Genomic DNA, 23411 nt, shown 5'->3' with positions numbered 1-23411 from the left:
ACCTTCTCACCTCAACAAATTTGGTTTTACCTTACACTCTAACTGCAAATTACATGTTTGAATTCCAAAGACCAGCAATAAATCAAGGCCTGTGGGCTGTACTCCTGCAGAGCAGGTGTCTCCATAACACTCAACAGAGAGCTAAGAGTAACCTTACCTGTTGTGTTCAATAATTTCCTAAACATAAACATACATTTACTTATGCTTTAGTGCCATGTTATATTTCTCCTCAGTGATCACATTGGCATTAATTGTATGTACACTTCAGATGTTGTTAAGACACCCTATTTCCCAGCAAACACCAGCCATGATGAAGTATATTCATTGATGTGCTGATCAGCCAGTAATTAACTGGCTTGGTGTTAATGCATCTTGTTTCTCTTTTCCTCGATCAAAAGGTACAATTTTTCTGAAATGGCACGCAGCCGACAAGGATAACATCATGATCCTGTTTTAGTAGAGTGACATGTTTGGATTGAAAACTATTACTATAATTATATGTCAAAAGATTTTACAAAATCATGGCAATTTCCTTCAGTGGTAATTACTTATTATGTCTATAACTAAAAATAACTCTTATTCTTTGTATGCTCTATTAGAGAGGAGCGAAAGAACAAACATTTACTCAGAGGAGGGGTGGGCAGTGCCTGTACCGCCAGATATCTTTGAGGCTTGGTCCCATAGCAGATATACAAATATTGCTAATATTAATGCATTTGTTGTGTGGCAGTACAGAAAACAAGTATTTAGTGATTACTGAATGTAGATGATTTTTTCTTAAATTTAGGGGTGGGGTCAACTCATTTATTTTCTAGAATTTTGAAATCGTATTATATCAAGTTGATATCCCCTGAGTTTTTGCTTTCCTGATACAGTGGAATGTGTTTGTGTGTACATGCAGATTTCATGTGTTGGTGCCCAAGAGTGTGCACCTGTTGTGTAATTATGTGTAATTTCATTTAATTTAATTTTATATTCCCACTTGTACAGTTTGAACATTGGTGAGTTTTTGTGTGTTTGTGTGCATTGGAGGGTCAAACACGGTGTAGGAGGGGGTCGCACGTGTGGGTGGACATTTGATGGCCTTGTTAAACCTTAAAGACATGCTTACATGATTCTTCATAAATGTTTGTGTGTGTGTATTTGTGTTGGGAGAAGCATCTATGTGCAATTCAGCAGACAAAGTGTATAGATGGTCTTGAATTTCAGCATGCATTTTTGTGTGTATGTGTTAGTGCATCTTTTTGCGTGTACGTACGTGTGTGTGTGTGTGTGTGTGTGTGTGTGTGTGTGTGTGTGTGTGTGTGTGTGTGTGTGTGTGTTTGTTTGTGTGTGTAGTCTATATCTGTACAAGTGGCCTTGTAGCTTCCACACAGCACCGCTCGCTGGACTGCATGCAGTACAGAACGTCATCGTTAGCAGTGTACTAGCTCAGTGAATAGGAAAAAGAAGCCCCTGCAAGAGCAATGTCCTCTACTTTTTTTGGATATGTGACGACTCATGTGTCAATGTAAGCGTGTGTTGTGACATATAATTTAAAAGCATAAGCAGTGCTGATTGTACAAAATCGTGGGATGATGTTTTTCCTGATAGTTTCCTATGATTGATTTTTATCAGTTTAGTCATGTGTTTCATAAATAAAGACTCTGATGATCTGTTTCAACATGCACATTAAGTTAAGTTTAATGATATCTTATTGACTACAAACACACCGCCCAAATGTAAATCCTGAGCATAGAGTTAAAGTAATAAAAGGAAAAAATACTGTCCGTTATAGGAAAAAAAAAAATTGATATGTAAAAGCCACACGTTTTCTGTTCAAGGCAGCAACACTTTGCCCCTGTAAGCCTGAAAGTACCTTTAAAAAGTGTGTTTTTTTATCATTTTATGGAACACAGTGAAAAGCAGCTGGGTCAAGCTAGAATTCAAGTCAGTTGCAGTTTTCACATTTAAAAATAACATTCAAATATTCATAATAATGTCTGAAACCCTACTTGGATCTACTTCTCTGCTCTTTATCCATACGCTCTGAAAGGCACTCTGACATATGTAAACCTTTTCATAATTTGCATTAGGACTGGGATGGAAGTGCGTTTACCCATTTCTTGGTGAAAATATGAGCGTCTGAAAAATGCAGTAAATACTGAGCATATGGATATAATGCAAAACATGCTGCTAGAGTGCTTTCTATGGACATGTTTTCACTATTGGAATTAATTCTAAGCATCCAAATCCAGCTGACCACAGCCACCATGCTACCAGAAGAACAAAACATTTTACTTATCACGCTTAAGGAAGGAGGTTAATACGTGTAAAAAAAATTGGTGTGGAGTAGTTACAGTTATAGTAGTCAGTGGTGTGAAAACAGCCCAACAACATTTTTGCATTTCTCAGATGTGGCTACTGGTTGTGCTTTAGTCCACACATCTTGATCTGAGATATCTTTCGACTAGTGTATAGGTTTTGAGTTATACATTATACCCAAACGTGTCAGAGCATACTCTACCTCTTGTACAGAAGATCTGGCAAGAAGGATGCATGGCCAATGAAGGACTGACGTACTATATAATCCAGATAAAACAATGTAATGGATCAATCAAGATCTGTAAGGACCAACTTAATGATATACAACAAACGTTATCCTACTTGGTTCCAAAGCTGTCTTCTTCTGCTACTGATGGCAATATCACCCATGTGGGTAAAATATAGATGTACATTTGTTTTTACAAACTTTAAAGCTTTAGTGAATGATTTAGTGTTGTTAATAAACCCTCGTTACATTCAAGCCATTGCCAAATGAGTTATACAAAGCTAATTAAGACTATCAGCGCCACGGAACTCTTTCTGTATTCCTCAGTATGGCTATGTTCAGAAGCGTGGTGTCGTCTGGCGACTTCTGCGTGCAGAAACTTGAGTGAAGATAATTACCTCTTATGAAGAGGTTTGTTAATACTCCATGTCTTCCTTGGCTACTAGAAACTGCGTGGGGGAGGGGTGGGGGCTCTGCGCAATCATGGAAGGCTTGTATCATGTGGGCAGTTTTGTCATTACTTAGAATTCCTCATGGGGAGACAGAAACTACGCAGTATGGCTGTGAGTTTGTTAGAAATATGTGCTATCATTTCACTGCATATTTTCTTTTTACTTCTTATGTGTTTTTAATTAGCATACTTACCTGACTTTGATATACTTACTGAAAGCATGCTACTAATGAGTAAACTCTCAAGTGCTTGAGTCAGCGTACTGCTTTCTATTCTGATTTGTTATATGTCATATTAAATAAATAATTTAACATATATTTAATCCTAACTAAATTATTGAACTGGTTCAAGAAGTCCTGTTGTTTTTGAGGATATTTTAACTCTGCTTAGGAATAATTTGAAGAGTGTGTTTGTATTGTTTCTTGCGCAGTCTGTGTTTGCCATCAGCCCAGTCATCCCAGTTGTGCCGAGCAGTGCTGCCTGCACCAAAGTCAGAAATCTTTAAATTATATACATACCGGCTTTAATCTGTAATTTTTAATATGGGCTATATACTATATATATATATATATATATATATATATTATATATATATATATATATATATATATATATATAAATATATATGTATATATGTGTGTGTGTGTGTGTTAATATGCCCATTATTTATATGAATATTCATAAGCCCTTAGTAAACAATGAGTTCTTCAGTAATTGATAATCAGTAATACTTTATCTATTACTATTACTTAAAAATGAATAACTTGTATAACTTACCATGTTGAAAATCTGTTCAACAATGGAAATGTTGGGCAAGAACCCTTTATGTATTTCCAAATGTTTAGTGACATTTTTTTCACATTTGTAAACAATTATACAATGTATCAGTGTTTGTATAAAAACCTGTAACCCTCATGTTGTCCTCGGGTCAAACTGACCCGTTTTCCTATATCAATGATTGATTCCACACAACGCTCTTTGGCAAGTACAAATCTCTACTTTCATTAATTTTGGGGTGTCTTATTTAATGTTATGTTTATTTGAAAATAAAAATTGAAGTGGTTTTGAAATAGTATTGAGTAAAAGCTGACATATTCCAGTCTGGGATTATCCATCAACATACATTCCTCTAATTTTAGTCAAAATAGTTCCTAATTTCTGCTTTTATAACTCAAACAATAGGTATAGTTTCCTATAAATGAAGTTCATTGACCATCAATTCCAAAAAATAACTGTAAAACTAAAAAAGTTAATAAGTTAGTGTTACGTAGTGTTGAAAACATCAATAAAAGTGACAAACATGGGAAAAAAGTATCAAAAGTGTTGGGGAACAAAAGGGAAAAAAGGACAAAGAACGAAAGAAAAATGTATAAACATTGACAAAAAGCGTCAACAAAATTGCTGATTTTCAATTTTGACAGGAAGACAACACAAGGGTTAAGGCTCTACAGGTGTGTTTCAGCATACAAGAGCTTTTTGGATGTTGCTGTCCATGGTGCTGAATCCTTTTTAAAGTAACATATCTGACTTTTTTTTTCAAATTCAGTGAATATCTCCTCATGGTCACCTACCTCTCTATTTTCTGTGTGTGCTGAAAAAAAATCTGGTTATAATACACAGGCCTGGCTGTGTACATGGAAAATTAACAGAAAAGAGTGCACAAGCCACAAAACACTATTCCAGCCAATCGGTAACAGGCAGCGACAGTTGATGGTAGGGGCGGGAGAGGGGAGGCAGCATTTGAATGTGCCAGCCAGTAGTCATCTGTCCGTGAATCTGGGGGGGGGGGACTAAATAACGGGGGGTTGTAGTTGTTTGGCAGTTGAGTTAAAAAATCAACAAATTAAAATTAAAATCCTATTAAACACAATGCTTAAAATAGTCATACTAAAAAATAAAAATGAATAATAAATTGTGCTCATTCACTTTATTCTTTCTTTTTTCTGGTTTCATGTGTTTATCAACGCTGAAGACCAGGGGACGGAAACATGGGATCTAGTCTCTGTAGAGCCAAGAGGAGTCTAATACACTAAATAAACAGGTAGGTAACTCAAAATCAATGTCTGGTTCACTCACCAACAAGGTTGAAAGGCTCACTTGCCACCATTTCATACAATATTTAACACGGGTCTGACAGCATAGTTCTATTGTAGAATTTTTCCACAAATTAACATCTCTGTAAAATTCTATTGAATGTTTTGCATGAAATACTTAATGGGATGTAAGACAGCAACTGGAAAATTACATAAAGGGATGTATTGTTTTGCAACAGTGACCTAAGTTGCTTGCCGCTTTTGAGGGATTGAAGAAAGAGGGGGAAAAGAAGAGATATGAGACAAAATGTGTTGTACTTGTTATTGTGACATATTAGTGTGTAAGTTGAAAAAGGTTTAAGAAAGTTCAGACAGAACAGGATGGAAATATGACCTGAATGAAAAGTATTATTATTAAGTATTTCTGCAAAATAGATTTGGGTTAAGTATGTTTTACTAAGGCCATATTATAAAATATGAACTGTTGCTATTGTTACATGAAGTTGAAACTTCATTGGTATATTTGTCCTGTTGTAGCTATCATGCAAAATAGCTCCATGACAACCATGGCATCATGTGCAGATCAAGCTCTGATGCTGCTGCAAGGGGTGCAAATATTTTTGTTACAGTAATCACAATTCTGAATATGTAACTAATGTTTCAGATTAAGATTCATTTACAAGAATCAAATAAGTACCATACATTACCTAGGTCCTTTGTCCTGTTCCTCAAGGCTTCCTGAAGTTTTTTTTTACTACAATTTCTCAACTCCACATATCTCTTACACTGTTTTGCTCTGGTGAGGAAACTACAAAGAATCTAGAAAGCACTGCTGCTTCCCACAGCTCACCTCTCATCGGCAACAACAGTCACAACACACACTGAGCCACACACACACACACGCACACACGCACACAAGCACACGCACAGGCACAGACACACACACACACACACACACGCACACACGCACACACACACGCACGCGCACGCACACGCACAGACACACACACACACACTTACAGTCATGGGATGAGGTAGTGAAAGGGCAGTGGGATGTGCAGCTGTGATAATGTGTCTCAGAGAGAGATCAGACTCTTTAATAAATGATGAGGCTGTGGAGGGAAGCAGTGCATGCGTGTGTGCGTGCTCGCGTGCACGTGTGCATGAGTCTGTGCGTGAGATGGTTAAAGGTGGTCAACTGGTCATGCAGTGGCTACTATGCAAAGTGCCATTCATAAGTGCAGGTAACAACAGCAACACTTCAAGAAACTTTTAATGTCTGTTAAAATTATTAAACCATTGTGTGCCATTCTATACATTTGATGATTCCTGTTTAAATGACTGAGTGGAACAGGTGAAATATCTAATTTTTCAAAATTGTGTCAGCTCAGCATGATAAAATCCAGGCAAAGATGCACAATTGGGTCAATGTTTGGGATGAGCAATCTGAACAAATAAAAAAACAATACAATCTTTATGCATGTGAGTACAAGTGATATTGTATTGGGTGGTGGTGGTGGTGGTGTTAATTATTTTCACTTATGTGAGTGTATGTGTGATATTACACCAAACAAATGGTTAGCGTGTTCAGTTACAGCTTTCATTTCACAAAAAAAGTAAATAATGCACATAGCAATACTGTAATGTGGAGTTCTACATCCTTAGGTCAGCATGTTAAATTATTTCATCTATTGCCATTTATACCAAATATTGTTGCATGAGTTAATGAATTAAATTGTTTTTTTTTGTGTGATAACTATTGAATGGGCCCCCCACTCAAGAGATTACATGAAAGCACAATGATATCCAATACAAATAAAGCCTTCCGGTTCACATTCAAAAGAAAAACATCATTGCTGCATACCACATATGGCCTTAATCAAAAGAAGAAAAAAAGTAAAACATGTGTTATACATAAACAAAAAAGATATTTAGAAAAAAAAAAAGATTTAGTTCCCATGAATTTCTTAAGTAATCTGGCACACAGTGTCTTCCAGCAATCTTCCAACAACCTTTCCCTCAGCTTATGATTACATTTCGGGCACAATAACCTTGTCAATCCTTCTCCCCTATTGCATCAGGTAACTATTCATTCCTAGCGCGCTGTTTAACCCTCTCAGTCCGACCACACAGCTTTTTCTTGCTCACTGCTATGTGGGCATTTGCCACACACCTGGAAAATACATGTCAGCTGTGAATGTCACAGTGAAATAATCAATATGACTATAGGGCATACTACATTGCATACAGAATTCTGCAAAAAAATGTATTTCTAGTGTGGACTTTTTATTTATTTTTATTATCTCTCACATTAAGACAATCTTGGGATTTAGCATGGCAAATAATGATCAGTCATTTAACAAATTATCAGTTTACTATAAATGCATGTACACTACAAGCATTAATATAATATAAAATACTGTTGCTAATTTTCCACAAGTTTAGGTTTCTGCAAAGCATAAACAAAGAATTAAACTAAAGAAGTTTGTCAAACACAAGTGTTGTTAAGTTTCATAATTCAGCACAGACAGACATTAATCTATATACTGTATAACAACTATTTGTATCAAATATGTATGTCCTATTCCAAACAACACTGTTTTGTCACTTTGACAGATGAAATACTAGGGTCTGCGTTACACTACAATGGTCGAGCTGCAGTGAGAACAGGTCTCCCAATTATGATGAGAACAAATCATCACTAATGTGGGAGAGCAAATCAAAAAGTTAGTACATCACTTAAATTCTGATTATTAGTGAGGGATGACTGCAGTAATTGCTTTTTACACATCACCACCTGACTTGAATCAACCATTATTATTTTTACTTAAGAGTCTTGAGTCTCAGTCCAAACCAATTACATCTATTTTTCGAAGTGTCTTGGATATACTGTGGTCAATACTCTCTATTATTCTTAACCTGTCCATTGTAATGCTCTGTACACCTAATGCATATACTGCAGTGATGGCAGACTGGCGGGGTGTGAGCATGAATTGAGTAGGAAGCAGCAGCACCTGTGACATGAAGACGTTGAGTAATGCTCCATGATGACTCCCAGGGTCATTACATGACAGTTAAGTTGATAGATGTCATCCACATAGAGGTAATTCTCCTTCTGATAGGCCCACCACACACTACAGTGATGGAATGCGTATCTGATGAATGCCTGCACACATTTTCCTTCCTGGTATGTTTTTAGGCTGAGCGCCTATTTTTAATCAGGCCATGTCGGATGAGCTGTGGACCACCAACACTTAGGGAAAACACACTGTTGAGACAATGAAGACAATAATAATAATAATAATAATAATAATAATAATAATAATAATAATACATTTATTTTTTATAGCGCTTTTCTAGACACTCAAAAACACTTTACAGTTGTGGTTCCTTACAGACAAAACAAAACAGACTAAACAGACAGAGTACGTAGACAAGGTGACTTGACAGACAAAAAAGAGAAAAGGAAAACACATAGATGGAGATGGGCTATGAAAATTAGGGAAAAACTGGGAAAATCTGTTAGCAGGAAAAAGCATGTGCGAAGAGGTGAGATTTGAGGGCCTGTTTGAATGCTTGACTGTTTGATTTGGTCGGGGAGGGCGTTCCAGAGGGTGGGTGCAGCAGCTGAGAAGACCCTATCGCCCCAGGTCCGGAGCTTAGTCCTGATGGTCTGACAACTGACTGAAATTCAATGGGCTACAATGTAGGGCTACATATAAGAATTATTTTTTATTTACAGTATAACACTGTGCATTGATGTCTAAATTAGTTTTAAATTTTGGCTGATAAAATGAAAAGCTCAAAGCTCAGTTGCTTGTTATCTGCAACCAAACGTCCAAAATCCATTCATGTTAAATTTAAAATGATAAAACCAGAGAAAAGCAAATCATTCTCATATGTAAGACCTGCCGTTGTTTGCTTGACATTAATTTAATTGAATAAGGAAATTAAAATTAAATCAGAGGAATTGATCAATTGTTTGTCAATTACAGCAGTTAATGAATAGTTATCATGTTTCAAAACCATTTTTGGAGGTCTCACTCTGTGTAAAAAAACAAGTCCACAATGTGGAGCACTCCCACAGCAGACTTTGTGTGGTGCTCAAAGGTTAAAAGCTCTTTTAGTGGAGAATCCCTTTAGAGTACTCAATACACATAAGAGCACAGTTAGTCTGTGTGCCCCTGAAGCACACTACTTCTTGTATAGGTTAATCCAATTTTCATCATATATCTTTATTTATTACAGCATGAGGCTTCCACGCTACAAAACCTTGAGCTTCACTTTTGCAGTTCTTTTGTAAAGCAAAGATCAATGATTGTGCGGTTAACTCTTTTCAATTTCAACTGTCCAAGTCCAAGAAATCCATTTCTATGTTTCCAACATGATACGGCATTTGCCCTATGAACCTAATGCAGGTCACGAAATTGACTGGAAAATCAATCCAGGAAAGGTTGGTTGCTATCTGACAGCGTGAACAGAACATCAATATAGTCATTGATTTTGATTGATAATTGGCAATCAAACCCTAGATAGCCACTGACAAACCACACAGATTTACATACATTGTATTCAAATTTTCTTAAGTCTTTTTTCACGGAATGGACAAAAAACTATTTTTTTTGTAAACCACGTGGATTGGTGTGCTTTTAACGGATTGAAGGATGTGCATCATGTCTCGCTGGATGTTTGGCTGTTGTGTTTTGTGATATTATTCTGCCCTATTTATGGATCATCAGTCTTTCCTGCCTAAAACGCATTTCGTAAATAATTAATGGTCACAGCCCATTGCACCCGTTAGACTGTCAGAAGTCTGGGACACCATGCCTACACACACGCAAGTAATTGTCATGTGAGGGTCAAAATAAAAGTACAAAGACTACACATGCTTTCTCCCACAATTCATGTGCCTTCACTTCCCATTCCCTCAGCACTTAAGAGTTGCACTGTACTTATTTGGCATCAAAGTGGGAGATATAGAGAAAGGAAGAGAAATAGAGTGAAAGACAAAGTATTTGGAGGAATGAACTAATAAACCGTTGAAAGTGTGCTGGTCTAATAAAGGGTCTGTTGTTCTGCAACAAAAAAGCTTCTGACACCCCACCTCCCACCTCTCTTTCTCAAAAATTAGTAAAAACAAATGAAAGAAAAAACTCACACACATGCACATAAAGTGTCTTATCATCTTGTGAGAGTTACACCATTGGCGTAGCTGAGGGTTCTGTTAGGTGCACTATGGACAGATAAACAAGCACACACACACATGAACACGCCCACACGCACAGAGGAGTAAGGAAGGAAAGAAAACAGAAAACACACAGAGGGCTGGGTTGTGGAGCTATCTCTCCTCAGAGTACTGCGGTCCATCGACCCTGCATGGCTGCTCTCAGCTGGATACGTGTCATCCACAGCAGCCCTGCCTGTTAGAGGGAGGGCGAGGGCTGTGGAGGGTGCAAGGGAGGTGGAAATAAATGGGGAGAGGGGAGTTAAGCACAAGCAAGAAGAGGGTGGGAGAGGAAGAGAGGAGGAAAGGACGCAGGGGCGATGCCATGGAGGAAAGGGGATGAAACAGTGCGTATGCAGCCTACTCACTGACTTTAGATTTGAACAAGGTCAGAGGTGAAATGGGGTTGTCTGTCAGATGTTACTGTGCATCATAGCTCCCAGGCAGAAGGGTCAGCAGTCAGCATCCTACTTTATCTGATCCTATCTCCTCCTCTGTCATTGACAGTCCGCTTGTTTTCTGGCTGTTTATTCACCTCATGTGTGTCCCCCATCTCTCTGTAATAGGTGTCTGTGGTGATGTTGCCATGCGCCAGCTGCCATTTACTCTTAAACTTTATTCAGGTAAGACATTTAATGCCCAAAGGAGGAATGTATATATGCATGTAAATAGGGTCTTCATCACTACATTAACTGGGAAGGAATAGCTTTTCTGGAAATATGCTTATTTGCTTTCACACCTAGAGTTAGAAAAAATTGATGCCACTCTCATATCTGTCCATTTAATGTAAGGCTACCGCCAGCGGCTGTTTAGCTTAGCTTAGCATAAAGACTGTAAACAAGTGGAAACAGCTAGCCCGGCCTAATGTAATTAAAGTTGTCAATACCAGAACCTGAAGTTCAAGCAAACACTGGACACACTGCAACAGGCTGGGACATACAGTGTTGTGATATAAGTTGACCATATCAGGCAGTACAAATAACGAGCTGATCACCACTATGGCAGAACATTTTCCAGTTGTCGTCAAGGTAGCAAGCTCTGACATTTGAGGTTTGAGAGTTGGCCCCAAACAAAAACATTTAAATGCAAGAACTATTCCAATTCCACATTATCATTTTATAGTGTCCATGGTTGTCTCATGTATGTCTTCTGTGTTTAATTTCTAGAATGTACAGCTTGTGAATAGGATGCTGTTTTTAAAACTTCACCTCTTATCACCTTTTTGAAAATTAAAGGGACAGTTCAACCTCAATATCAAAAATAAGTACCACTTACCTGTAGTGCTATTCATCAATGTAGATTGATGTTGTGTGAGGTGCCTAGTGTTGGATACATCGGTGACAGAGATGTCTGCCTTCTCTCCAACATAATGGAACTAGATGGCACTCGGCTTGTGGTGATCAAAGAGCAAAAAAAGAAAATGCATTTGAAAAACTCAACAGCAATGTCCCTTTCCAGAAATCTTGACCCAGCTTCTTAAGATAATCCACAGACCTGGTGAGTAGTTTTTCGTAGGAATTAATTTATTTCGACCAAACTCGCCAACCGTATCACAAGATATGTGAAACGAAGGAAAATATATGGACGAGAAGCCCATACTCATGACAGCGCTTGATGTAAATATTAATGCCACATGTACACTTTTCTTTTTGCACAGTGATGCGGTTGGCGAGTGTAGTTCGGTAGAAGGAAAATACAAATGAAAACTTCTCAAAACCAGGTCTGTGGATTACACTGAAAAAAATGGGCCAATAGGAAAAATATGTATTTTTGATTTTGGTGTGAACTGTCCCTTGAAGACTGAATTTCCAGACGATAATATTTCCTGACAATACCAAAAACTTATGTTCACTCAATAAACATCATCTGTAACCAGTGGCAAAATAAATGTGTTTCATGAATCTGAAGCTGTTTATATAAAACAGACGGTATACTTGCTATCTAATAAAGGGGCTCAAGAATGCAAAAATACTATGATCCCTAAATATGCCTGCAGTTTATTCTATCCTGTACTTTCGCCTGCTTGGCTTGGCAATAGTTTTGATAATAAAGGAAGAAGGGACAAGATGTGAAACAATTTCTGTTTCACAGTGTGTGCTTTGCTTGCACAGTTGCTCTTGAGACAGGAACCTGGGTTGGGGCAATTTCCAAGAGGTTATAATGAAGCAAACATTGAATTTCAGCGGACACCATAACATCGGTTTAAAATGCTGGGCGATATTGTTTGGCACATTTCTGGCAAATTGACTTCAAAAACTTCCAATTACATTAAAGCATACTGTCATAGTAAGGCATCAAGTGAAACTGTTGTTAGAGTCTCAGTTCTATATACAGTATATACAATATTATATGCTACAACACACACACATCAATGTGTAAGCACTTGCACACACACACATACACAAACACACAGACACACATCTGCAGCCTTGTTGCAGCAATGTCCTCAAAACTGAGCTCATTACAAAGTTCCCCTTTGTGTTAGTTTAAAAAGTGGTCTCTAATAACGATGTAAGTTTGTTTGAAGAGTTTATTTCCAGGAACAGAAATTTCAGTGAAACACTGGAAATGAGTCTAAGGGGTCCTGCCTTTTTTTTTTCTCAACACACAAATACACATACAACAGACACACACACACACACACACACACACATCTAGCCTGTGTGACAGCTTGGAGAAGGGATACTGTATACATGTTATAAAGACACCTTTGATTTCTTTTGCAAAAACAACAGGCATTAAGTTGAATTATATATTTATTAAATACATGTCAGACAGTGTCCAGTGGAAGTTTGACAGGAAACAACTTTTTGAAGCATATCTATCAGGATTTTAAAAGATAATTGTAATACGAATTTTCCCTTGTGGTTCAAATGGTGTAGTAGCACTCCAATCCCTTCTGATATAATGATTTTAACAAACATTTATCATATATCCTGATTCTGTGTCGCCGACATGTTCCCTGAACACATTAATTCAGACGTTGGTTGATAGAGAAGGGAGCTAAGGCATAGAAATAGTCTGCTTTTAGGTCAACCCCTCAGAGAAGCAGAGGTGTGTAAGTGTGTGCATGTGTGTGAGTATGCATGTGTGGGTGGGTGTTTGTCTGGGTTTGTGTGTTTGTCTGTACGTGTGTGTCATATTACATAGCCGAGTGGTAAAGGTATGGCAGCTGCCTGCAGAAAAATCTGAGCTGCCTGCATCTAAGAGAAGCTTTTATCCTCCTACCTGCCCACCAAAGAGGGGAAGCATACACTCTCTCTCTCCCTCTCTCTCCTCTCTCTCCCTCCCTTTCTTTCTTTTACACACAAAACCCAAGGTTTAGGTTGGAGATGCAAGCAATCAACAGCAATTTCACCACATGCTTGCTCCTTGGTCTAGATTGATTTCCATAGTCAACACCAGCTTCTGTCTTATCTCTCCTGAGGACTGGGGAGTGTGTGTGTGTGTGTGTGTGTGTGTGTGTGTGTGTGTGTGTGTGTGTGTGTGTGTGTGTGTGTGGTGAGTGAGCGAGTGTCAGTGCACACACACACACACACACACACACACACACATATATACTTAGGGGTATAAACTCATGGATGAGCAGAGAATTGTTGGAACAGAGATCAAATTAAAGAAGCTTTTCTGATCTGTGGCATGAGAAGGCCGGGCTCATGTATCAACTAGCCATCTAAGCTGGCTTATCCTGATACAACCAGAGGCAAACACACACACATACACACACTTACATGCAGAACGTTTGCTGGGTGATGTAAGGGAGGGAAGAGGGGTTGGAGAAAAGTGGGGTACAATCTCCAAACAATTCTATATCCCTTTTAGTCACAGCCAGGCTTTGGCTGTGAAGCGGAAACAACTTTGAGCCCTCGTTAACAATGTCCCCAAACTTCACTAAAGGTCTACTTTGTTGTTTTTATACTTTATAGTAACACTTACAAAAGTATTTCATCGCGCAGCTTCTGACAGCTTTGTGATTTGTCCTGTGGTGCATGGATTGACTTGAGACGTATCTCCTCTCCTCTCCAAGCAGGACTGATGTCCAGATGGTGTGCCCCTCCATGTGTGGTCCAGTTCAGCGCTCCCTGACCGTGTCATCGGCCACAAACCAACCCAAGCATCCACGCCCACTGCCTGATTCAACCCCACCGTGCACCACCCTTCACCCCTTACCCCTCACCTTCACCCTCAGCCCCCCGCCTCTCTCTGTCTCACTCTCTGCAAAGCCTCTCCTCACATTTTGACAATCCTAGCCCTGATTGAACCCAACATGGTGGCCTGCATTCCTATTCTAATCTTGGTCATGATGTTTCGAGGCGTCTTGCTATCTGTCGGAGACCCTCCTCAGTCCCGCCGGGAGATCCGCATCGAGGGAGATCTAGTGCTTGGCGGCCTGTTCCCAGTGCATGAGAAAGGTGCTGGAATGGAGGAGTGTGGGCGTGTAAATGAGGACAGAGGGATCCAGAGGCTGGAGGCCATGCTGTTTGCCATTGACAGAATCAATATGGACGACACTTTGTTGCCTGGGGTCTCTCTCGGGGTCCACATCCTGGACACCTGCTCCAGAGATACCTATGCGCTGGAGCAGGTGGGTTAGCGTTGTCACTTTACATAAACAGAATGTTTCTTAATGGAAGATGATTACGGACAGTGTTTAAATGCACTTTTCTGTCAAAGAAATACTTTTCTCATCTGCCTGCCATCCACTTAAAACACTTTTCACGTGTGTGTGTGTGTGTGTGTGTGTGTGTGTGTGTGTGTGTGTGTGTGTTGTATATGTGTGTGTGTGTGTGTGTGTGTGTGTGTGTGTGTGTTGTGTGTGTGTGTGTGTGTAGGGTGAAATAGATACGGTAATCAAAATCACTTAGGCTTTCATTTGCACAAGATGCTGTTTACTTTAAAACTGAAATGTGACTTTTGCAAACAACCTTGTTTAAGATTAAACATTGGTAATTCATCAAATTACAAGCAACCACTTTAAAGGCTATATTTTTGTTTATGTGTTTACTGGCAATATAGTAACTAATACTATAACTACTATCTTCTGCATTTCTTTCTATGCATATGGCAGTGGTGAAAGTACTGAAATACTCAAAGAAAGTAAGACTAGAACAAATTAGACATCACTGAAATAATAGCTCAGTTAGAGCAATTATTCTCCAAGACAGTCTAAATTTTTTATGTTGAGTTGTATCTGCATTTACTTGTGAATACTCATACAACTTTTTAGGTACAAAACAGTTCAGATAGAGTTTGTTCAATTAGATCTGTTCTCTTGTGCTGCCGGGCAACCTGAACTTTTGTTACATTTTTTTAAAAATTGCACAGTAGAGTTGTGGTTTCAGGTGTAAAAAGTGCAATGTGTCCATTTTAGTGGAGTAAAACTATAGGGTCTCATAAAAAGGTAATGTTCAGGGAAAGTAAATGTACCTCGAAATTCTATTTCATCCACCATGGGTAAAAGATATTGCCTCAAACAATAACAGCAAATCCTTGATGAGAAATGGAGATTGAAGCTATTTGCGAGGAGAGAAATGAGCCGGATATAAAAAAATAAAAATAAAAACTTTCCCTCAGGGATTGTTATCTACAAAAAAAAAAAGAAACATATATATATATATATATATATATTGTATCTTATTGCTGAGCTATTTAAGGATGATGCATCCAGTGATCATATACACTGAGCTCTTTGACAGATTGCATAGCCCCTGGATTTTTGACATTTGGTTTTTCTCATTGGGATGCAGGATGCAGGTATATTGCCTGTTTCCGCACATACTGGCAAAATGTTATAATGTGTCTCTCTTCTCAAGGGAGTTCATTTGCAACATGGACCCTGTTCTGAAAGCATTAAATCCCCTTGTGTAAAGCAATAGACTTGTGCAGTCCCTTCAAAAAGATAGAAATGTTACTTCATAGAAAAGTATCAATCAATCTTTATTTATGTTGCATATATTTTTAGAAAAAAAAGTCATTTAAAGTGTGTCCCAGGCTGAGAGGCTAAAAAAAAAGATAATACAAACCATATGGTACCCCATATGTTGCACAGCATTTGAAATTAAATTTCCATGTGGGTGTGTTTCCTAGGCTCTGGAGTTTGTAAGAGCCTCCCTCACCAAGGTGGACGACACAGAGTTCATCTGTCCAGACGGATCTTACGCGCTGCAGGATGACAGCCCGCTCGCAATCGCTGGAGTCATAGGTGGATCCTTCAGCAGCGTCTCCATACAGGTAACACACAGCATGCATCTATACAGGAGTATTTCTACAAACATATTTTATCATTATTATCTAACTTTAAAGGAGAATTCCGGTCAATTTCAACTCATAGCTCTATTGTTTGTAAATGTGGAGTGCTGTCAGTATAGAGAAAAACAAAAACAATTGGTGCTGCCTACAACATGTTATCCTAGTGCTAGAGTTAGCACTCAACAGGCTTAAACATTGTAAGTTTTAAATGTGTTTTTACCCTCTAAACATGTTCAAAATGTCATTAGAAGTGCCTCCCCATGCGCAGTGATTCCTTCTGAGGGAACACAGTGAACCTGACTGCTGTAGTGGTGAAAGAAATGCATGAAAGTTGTGCTAATTCTGCTGTGTTTAGTTCCAGTGTTGACACTGCAAGTAGTACTTTTACAAACTACAACACCGAAAAGAGATACAAACACATTTTCAAAAATAAGCACATGCTTATATTATATAAGTATGTGCAACAGTACAACTAGCAGGATACAACTTATAATTAAGGTAAATTTGAGAGACACTACCTTATTTAATCCTTAAATTGATAGCCTACATATTATTTTTTGTGTTGTAGTTTGTAGACGGTCCCTAAGCACTCTATCTGCCGTCTCAACGCAGGAACTAAACACAGCTGAATCAGCAGACCTTTCATGCCTTTCTGCCACATCTACTGCAGTCAGATTCGTTATGTTCACTAGGGAGGAATTGCTGCTCATGGGTAGGCACTTTTAATGACATTTTTTAGTGGGGTAAAATAATGTTTAAAACTTGCCCTGTTTAAGCATGTTGTGTGCTAACACTAGGATAACACAGTGTAGGCAGCACTGATTGGTTTCAATTTTCTCTCTGCTGACAGCACTCCGAATTTACAAACAACAGAGCTATGTGAATTCTCCTTTAACTTCCTTGGCGTCTTCTCTCATATTTTACTCATGACAAAGTGTGCAGAAGCTGACTTCCAGTGATGTGGCAGCGCAAGTCCATGTGTGTGTCACACCGTGTGTGTGTGTGCGTGTGTGTGTGTGTGTGTGTGTATGTGTTTGTGTGTTTGTTTTTGTTTGTACTTATTTCTTAGAATCAACTTGTTCCATTGGTGTGTTCTTCTGTGTCTCCCCGGTTCTTGTAGCTCTTGTCACAGAGCTGGGTGATTTGCATAGTTTAGCATAAAACCTCCTTCTCCCTTACTCCTCTGTGACTGCACAAAAGCATCCTCCTATCAGTCCTTAAATCCCTAATCTCTGCAACTGTCTCTTTCTCACCCTATCTTTTTTTCTTTCTCCCCATTTCAAGTATTTCTCTTTTTGTCTGTCCCTTAAATCGTTGCTCCCTTCCTTCTCATCACTGCCTTCTTCTCTTTTCTCCTTCTTTATATGCATTCAGAGGCATCCCTCGTGGCTATTTGGGGAGAGCTCAGTGCATGCTGACCTCAGCCCCCTTCTTCTTCTCTTTCTTCTCCTTCCTGGGGCAGCCATTGTTAACACATCTGCTCTGTCTCTTGTCCTTCATCATACACAATTATCCCTTGTGTTCCTGCTGCTCACTCTTGTTGCCCTTTGTTGTTGTTTTTTTTACCTGTCTTTTTCCAAGGGCAGCACTGTTTATGAGACCAGAACGGTGCTCTACTTTCTGATCTCTTGCCAGTGAAGCTAATCCAGCTACTCCTGTGTGCCTTTCTCTCTCTTTCTCTCTCTTTCTCACTGTCTACTTGGCTGTCTGTTGCTTCTGAATGAAGTAATGTAAAAAAAAAATTGTTTGTTTAACAATGCACAACTAAACTCCAATGTTTTGAGGGCATTTACATAGCAGGCGTCATTCCTCCCCTCCGTCCGTACACGTGTGTGTGTGCGTGTGTGACTTGCATTCCAAGCAGAAAATACACAGCAGCCCTCCACTGCACCAATTTTTCCTCTTTCCCTTTCATTTTTTTCTCCACTCATCTCTCATATTCAACTATATGTTCCTACAGTACAACTCTCTTCCCTCTCTCTCTCACAGGAAAAGGGGCAGATTTCACTAAGAGTAAACTCTCCATGTCCCAACAGACAGGCCTCTTAGCTGGCTGTTGTCATTGTTCAGTTGCAGGTAATGCGGTTGCATTTTGCAGCGTGACCTTCCCTGACATTTAAGTCAACCGCCATCTTAAAACCATAAAACCAACTTGAAGTACCATGAGCAGCCATTCATGTGTGTGTGTGTGTGTGTGTGTGTGTGTGTGTGTGTGTGTTTTTCGACCTGTTCTTGTGCACCACTGTATGTATATGAGTGCATTTTCTAATCTTCTACATTATTAGTCTAATGAGATTCTGACATGTTGTCAAAAACGCTCATCAACTGAGCTGTGAATGAAATGTAGAAAAGCCCAGAGTGACGCGCTCTAAAAGGATTAAACTGAAGCGAGAACCGAATGCTATGTATAGTGTTTGTTTATTTGCGTTTGTGCGCATGTTTGAATGTGTATGTTTACATGTCTTTATGCTTTTGAGAATGTGTAGCAATAATATTTCCATTGTGTGTGTCGGCGTCTGTGACTAAAATTGTAATGAAGATAACATGACCAAACCCCAATCAACAGTAAAAGGGAATATTTTATATCAGTAGACCCCAGATGATGTCCATCACTAATGCATGACTCAGTGATTTATTGAACTTCTGTGTGCGTGTGTGTGTGTGTGTTGTGTGTGTGTGTGTGTGTTTGAGTGCTATTTTGTATTTCTCCATGCCTTACATTTGCTGCCTTGTTTTTTATCTTCAAATGATCACATTATGCATTAAGCAATTCCTAAATGCAGAAACTTTCTAAATTCGTTTTAATTCAGCCTTTGATGAAAAAACAAATATTAATTCCAATCATTTTTTGTTTTGTTTTTTCAAGTTTTTGTCAACGTGCCAGACATTTTTGATCAAACGTTTAATACTTGGATGCAGACTGTGGAGCTTGCCGCACATACAGTATATCCAACACAAACCAGTCGGTCAAAGGGAAAAAAAAATTCTTACACAACAACGCTGCCCCTGCAGTTACTGCATGTATTTGAATAGCTGAGGATGAGCACTTTTATTGCAGTTAATCATAGTGTATTTGATGTGTTTTGACATTATTCACATGTACATTTTCTCTGCTGGCTGAAAGTCCTTAAGCAGACATACACTGACACTTCTGATAACTAACTGATTTCTTTAGTCCTCCTTTGCCCCATTGGGCTTATTCAAGACAGAAGCTCCCAAAAAAACAAAACACAAGTTTATCATGTGGGATACCCAATATTGATCATATATTTCTGTCATCAGTTCATGAATGTTGAAATCAACTCTAAGTATCTGTTATGAAACTATTTATGGTGCACCTTTTAAGCAAATCAAATGGACACATTCTTTGTAGCAGTATCTGATATGCAAATACCAAAGAAAGGTTTTGTTCTATACATCTCAGTGTGGCTCATAGTGAAATCCACATTTTACATTTTTTATGAAGAGGTTTTTCATCCTGTATAATACACACACACACACTCTTTATTTTTGGGATGCTTCACCATATCTTCTGCGTATCCCCCAGTTTCTTGCTCTGTGTGCTGCTTCTTTCAAGTGCCCCATTACATTAATTGTACAGTAATTGGCTCTGTAGCTCCTACCTCTCAAAACATTTGCATTGTAAACACTACAAGTAGCTGCTTGACTTTCATTCAGTCTTGAGTTTAGCGCAGTTCAACACTCCAGATTATGGGAAAGAATTTTTATTTCACTTTGCATAAATTAATCAGAAGTTAATGGGACACATACAAGATTAAGATTTGATTTAAATTTCAGTTGCACTGCATATCAAATTAGTATTCCCACAAAACAAACAAAATTGAGATCAAAATAAATCAGTCACTTCAAGTCCAACTCAAGCTACATCAAATCAAATAGACTAAAATTAATTTAAACTAAAATACGGGAATTATCCTTTAAGTTCTCATGCAGATAATGTTGATAGTTTCTCAAACTGAAATGTATGTGTTTATTCTGAAACTAAATAATTAGTAAAATAATACTTTTTATATCTTCATGAGCTGGAGAAATCAACTGAATAATCACTCAATCTTATGACAATTCCTTATAACCTGTTATTTTCGCATGAGTAAGTTTGGATTTATTTTGCCTGACATTTTACCATGTCTCTCCCCACAGGTTGCCAATCTTCTCAGGCTCTTTCAGATTCCTCAGATAAGCTACGCTTCGACCAGTGCGAAGCTCAGTGATAAGACCCGCTACGATTACTTTGCCCGCACGGTGCCTCCGGACTTCTACCAGGCCAAAGCAATGGCCGAGATCCTCCGGTTCTTCAACTGGACATACGTGTCCACTGTGGCATCGGAGGGTGATTACGGTGAAACTGGTATAGAGGCCTTCGAACAAGAGGCCCGGATGAGGAACATCTGTATCGCCACTTCAGAGAAGGTAAGGCATGGATAGAATGCAATAAAATATGAGTTTATTTCTGCATGAATATAAGCAACCGTTGCTCAAAGCAAGATACCGAACACCCCAAACTTTAATCAGCAGTGTCACACTGATATAGGGCCCGCAGCTGCACCAATAACAATGAATGAGGCGCAACATTTGTGAGCTTATAAAAGTTTGTCTCTGTGTCTTATCTTGTCTTACACACAAATAGAATTTATATTACAGTGGTGTTATCAGTTGTAAACCAGAAAACGAAAGCTTATCTCCAAGAACTTATTCTGGGTCCTTTCACAGTCACATTTTTCATCTCATTTGCTACGGGAGTGCATGATGGTGGGAGATGGAAGTTCATTTTTGCCTTGTTTCTACTCATGAATGATAGTGACAAATAATCACAAGTAGGGGCCACAAACCTTTTTCAGAGTAGAAGGAGCATTTAAGTTACATCTGTCATAACATTAATGTCCTCTTTCTGTCCAGGTGGGGCGGACTAATGCTAAGAAGTCCTATGAAGCTGTGATCCGTCAGCTCCTACAGAAGCCCAATGCACGTGTGGCCGTCCTTTTTCTGCGCAGCGATGATGCCAGAGAGCTGTTGGCCGCTGCTGCCAGGCTTAATACCTCCTTCATCTGGGTGGCCAGCGATGGCTGGGGTGCACAGGAAAGCATTGTCAAGGGAAATGAGGTAACTGCTGAAGGAGCCATCACACTTGAGCTGGCAGCCAATCCTGTGCCAGAATTCAACCGCTACTTTCTCAGCCTGAACCCGGTCAAAAATCACCGGAATCCCTGGTACAGGGAATTCTGGGAGCAGCGGTTCCAGTGTTCCTTGGGAGGTGTAGGAGCAGGAGGAGGTGAGGGAGGTATTGGATTGGGAGAGACATCTCTCCCACCGTGTGACATGGACTTGTCAATGGACAAGAGTAACTTTGAACCAGAGTCCAAGATCATGTTTGTGGTGAACGCGGTGTACGCCATTGCTCATGCCCTCCATTATATGCAACGGAGCTTGTGCTTCAACACCACCAAGCTGTGTGACAGCATGAAGGTATTGGATGGGCGCAGACTCTACAGGGATTACATCCTTAATGTCAGCTTCACAGGTAAGAGAGCTGGAGCAGGTAAAGAGAAGGTTTTCAAGGTGGATGGAGAGTGAAAAGAAGTCAATTTTGGAGAGGAAGCTGTGGAGAAAAGAGGCAAAGATAGCAAGAAACAGGCAGGAGTGTGAGTGCTGTGCCTAGTTAACAGTCATCTCAGGGATGTTGTCCTTTTCCTCAGCCAAAGCAGGCAAACCACAGAACATAAAACGTACTGAGACAAATCCGCTTAATTGCAATGTATTGTCAGAGCCAGCCATGCTATTGACACCTATTACCCATGCGTAATTGATACGACACTACAAAGTTGCTTTGAGGAATTTGAGGAGCTGCAGTTAATCCTTCAGCCATATTCTTCTCTCTTGAACTAATGAGATTGTGTGTGTTATAATAGCTCCTATAGCAGGCTGCCTATCTGTCTGTCAGTCCACGTAGAGTTAGGAGAGAAGAGACAGGGGATTGGCTTGACTGACAGATGGCGTACAAAGGAAGCGTTATAAATAAACTGCTGTGTCTCGGGGACTGACACAGGTTTAGGGGTGCTTATTCCTCCACCAACCGTGACCAGGAGCAGACATCAAAACAGCCTAACAAACAGCGCTAACACGGCAGCTTTGCCTCAAGACGCTGGGGAGAGAGCATGAGGGATGGATGGAGGACGAAAGAATAGCATGGCATATGGAGGGAGGGGAAAGGAAGCTTACAGATAAGACTAACAGGCAGACTAGAATGAGAACAGAGAGTTTGGGGTAAGGTAAAACGGAGTAAGACAGAAAAAGAGATAAGGAGGGAAGGAACAAGGGAGCACTGAGGCAATGCTGGAGTGGGAGAGCGTGCGTCAGCAGAAGAAGAGGATTCTCTTTGAAATTCCCCATCTTCACTTCTGCTACAAATCAAAGGACTTCGAGCGATTCTGCATGAGAGGAGGGAGACAGAAAGAAGGAAAGCGAGAGAAAGAGTGCAAGTAAGCTAGAGAGGAAAGGAGAGAGAGGAAATAGTCGAGGCGATTGCAGTCGCAGCCTCCGGTTGGCACAGATGATAGCCACTCTCTTATAGGAAGCATACAGAGAGGGATGGAATAGATACGCAGATTCACACAAAGACACAAGTTTAAAAATGTGTGGAGTAAGTTGGAGAAGAGAGAAGGTGTAAATCCCACTGTGACTATCCTACATCTCTATGTCTGATCATCTTTCCCCCTTGCATTCCCCCTCCCTTCCTTTCACTACTGATGTACGTCCATGAGGCGCATGTCTTTACTCCGCAAAGTGAGTAACAACATGTAAAAGGATCTTTACAGCTCAGTGGCGATGGTGTCAGCATGGCAAACAGCTTTATGGGTTAAAAAAAATACATTCAAAGAATCTGATCGATGAGGATGTTGAATGCGG

The 23411-nt window shown here is 39.4% G+C and overlaps 1 protein-coding gene across 10 annotated transcripts in view; it reads left to right on the top strand.

Moving 5' to 3' along the window:
• Positions 1-23411, top strand: part of grm3 (glutamate receptor, metabotropic 3) — a 39602-nt gene that overhangs the window by 849 nt on the left and 15342 nt on the right. For 2 of the 10 annotated variants that reach the window (XM_032524515.1, XM_032524505.1), the window contains exons 2-7: positions 4954-5022; positions 10805-10861; positions 14269-14823; positions 16326-16469; positions 20649-20918; positions 21405-22026. In XM_032524515.1, the coding sequence (XP_032380406.1) occupies positions 14506-14823; positions 16326-16469; positions 20649-20918; positions 21405-22026 (1354 nt within the window). In that variant the 5' untranslated portion in view covers positions 4954-5022; positions 10805-10861; positions 14269-14505. Of the gene's footprint in view, positions 1-990; positions 1002-4953; positions 5023-10804; positions 10862-14265; positions 14824-16325; positions 16470-20648; positions 20919-21404; positions 22027-23411 lie in introns of all 10 variants that reach the window. The other 8 variants (XM_032524507.1, XM_032524506.1, XM_032524511.1 and 5 more) reach the window with 8 other exon arrangements.

The sequence above is a fragment of the Etheostoma spectabile genome, chromosome 8 (assembly GCF_008692095.1).
Source record: "Etheostoma spectabile isolate EspeVRDwgs_2016 chromosome 8, UIUC_Espe_1.0, whole genome shotgun sequence".
Classification (NCBI taxonomy): Eukaryota; Metazoa; Chordata; class Actinopteri; order Perciformes; family Percidae; genus Etheostoma; species Etheostoma spectabile.
This window is presented reverse-complemented; position numbering and strand designations above follow the sequence as displayed.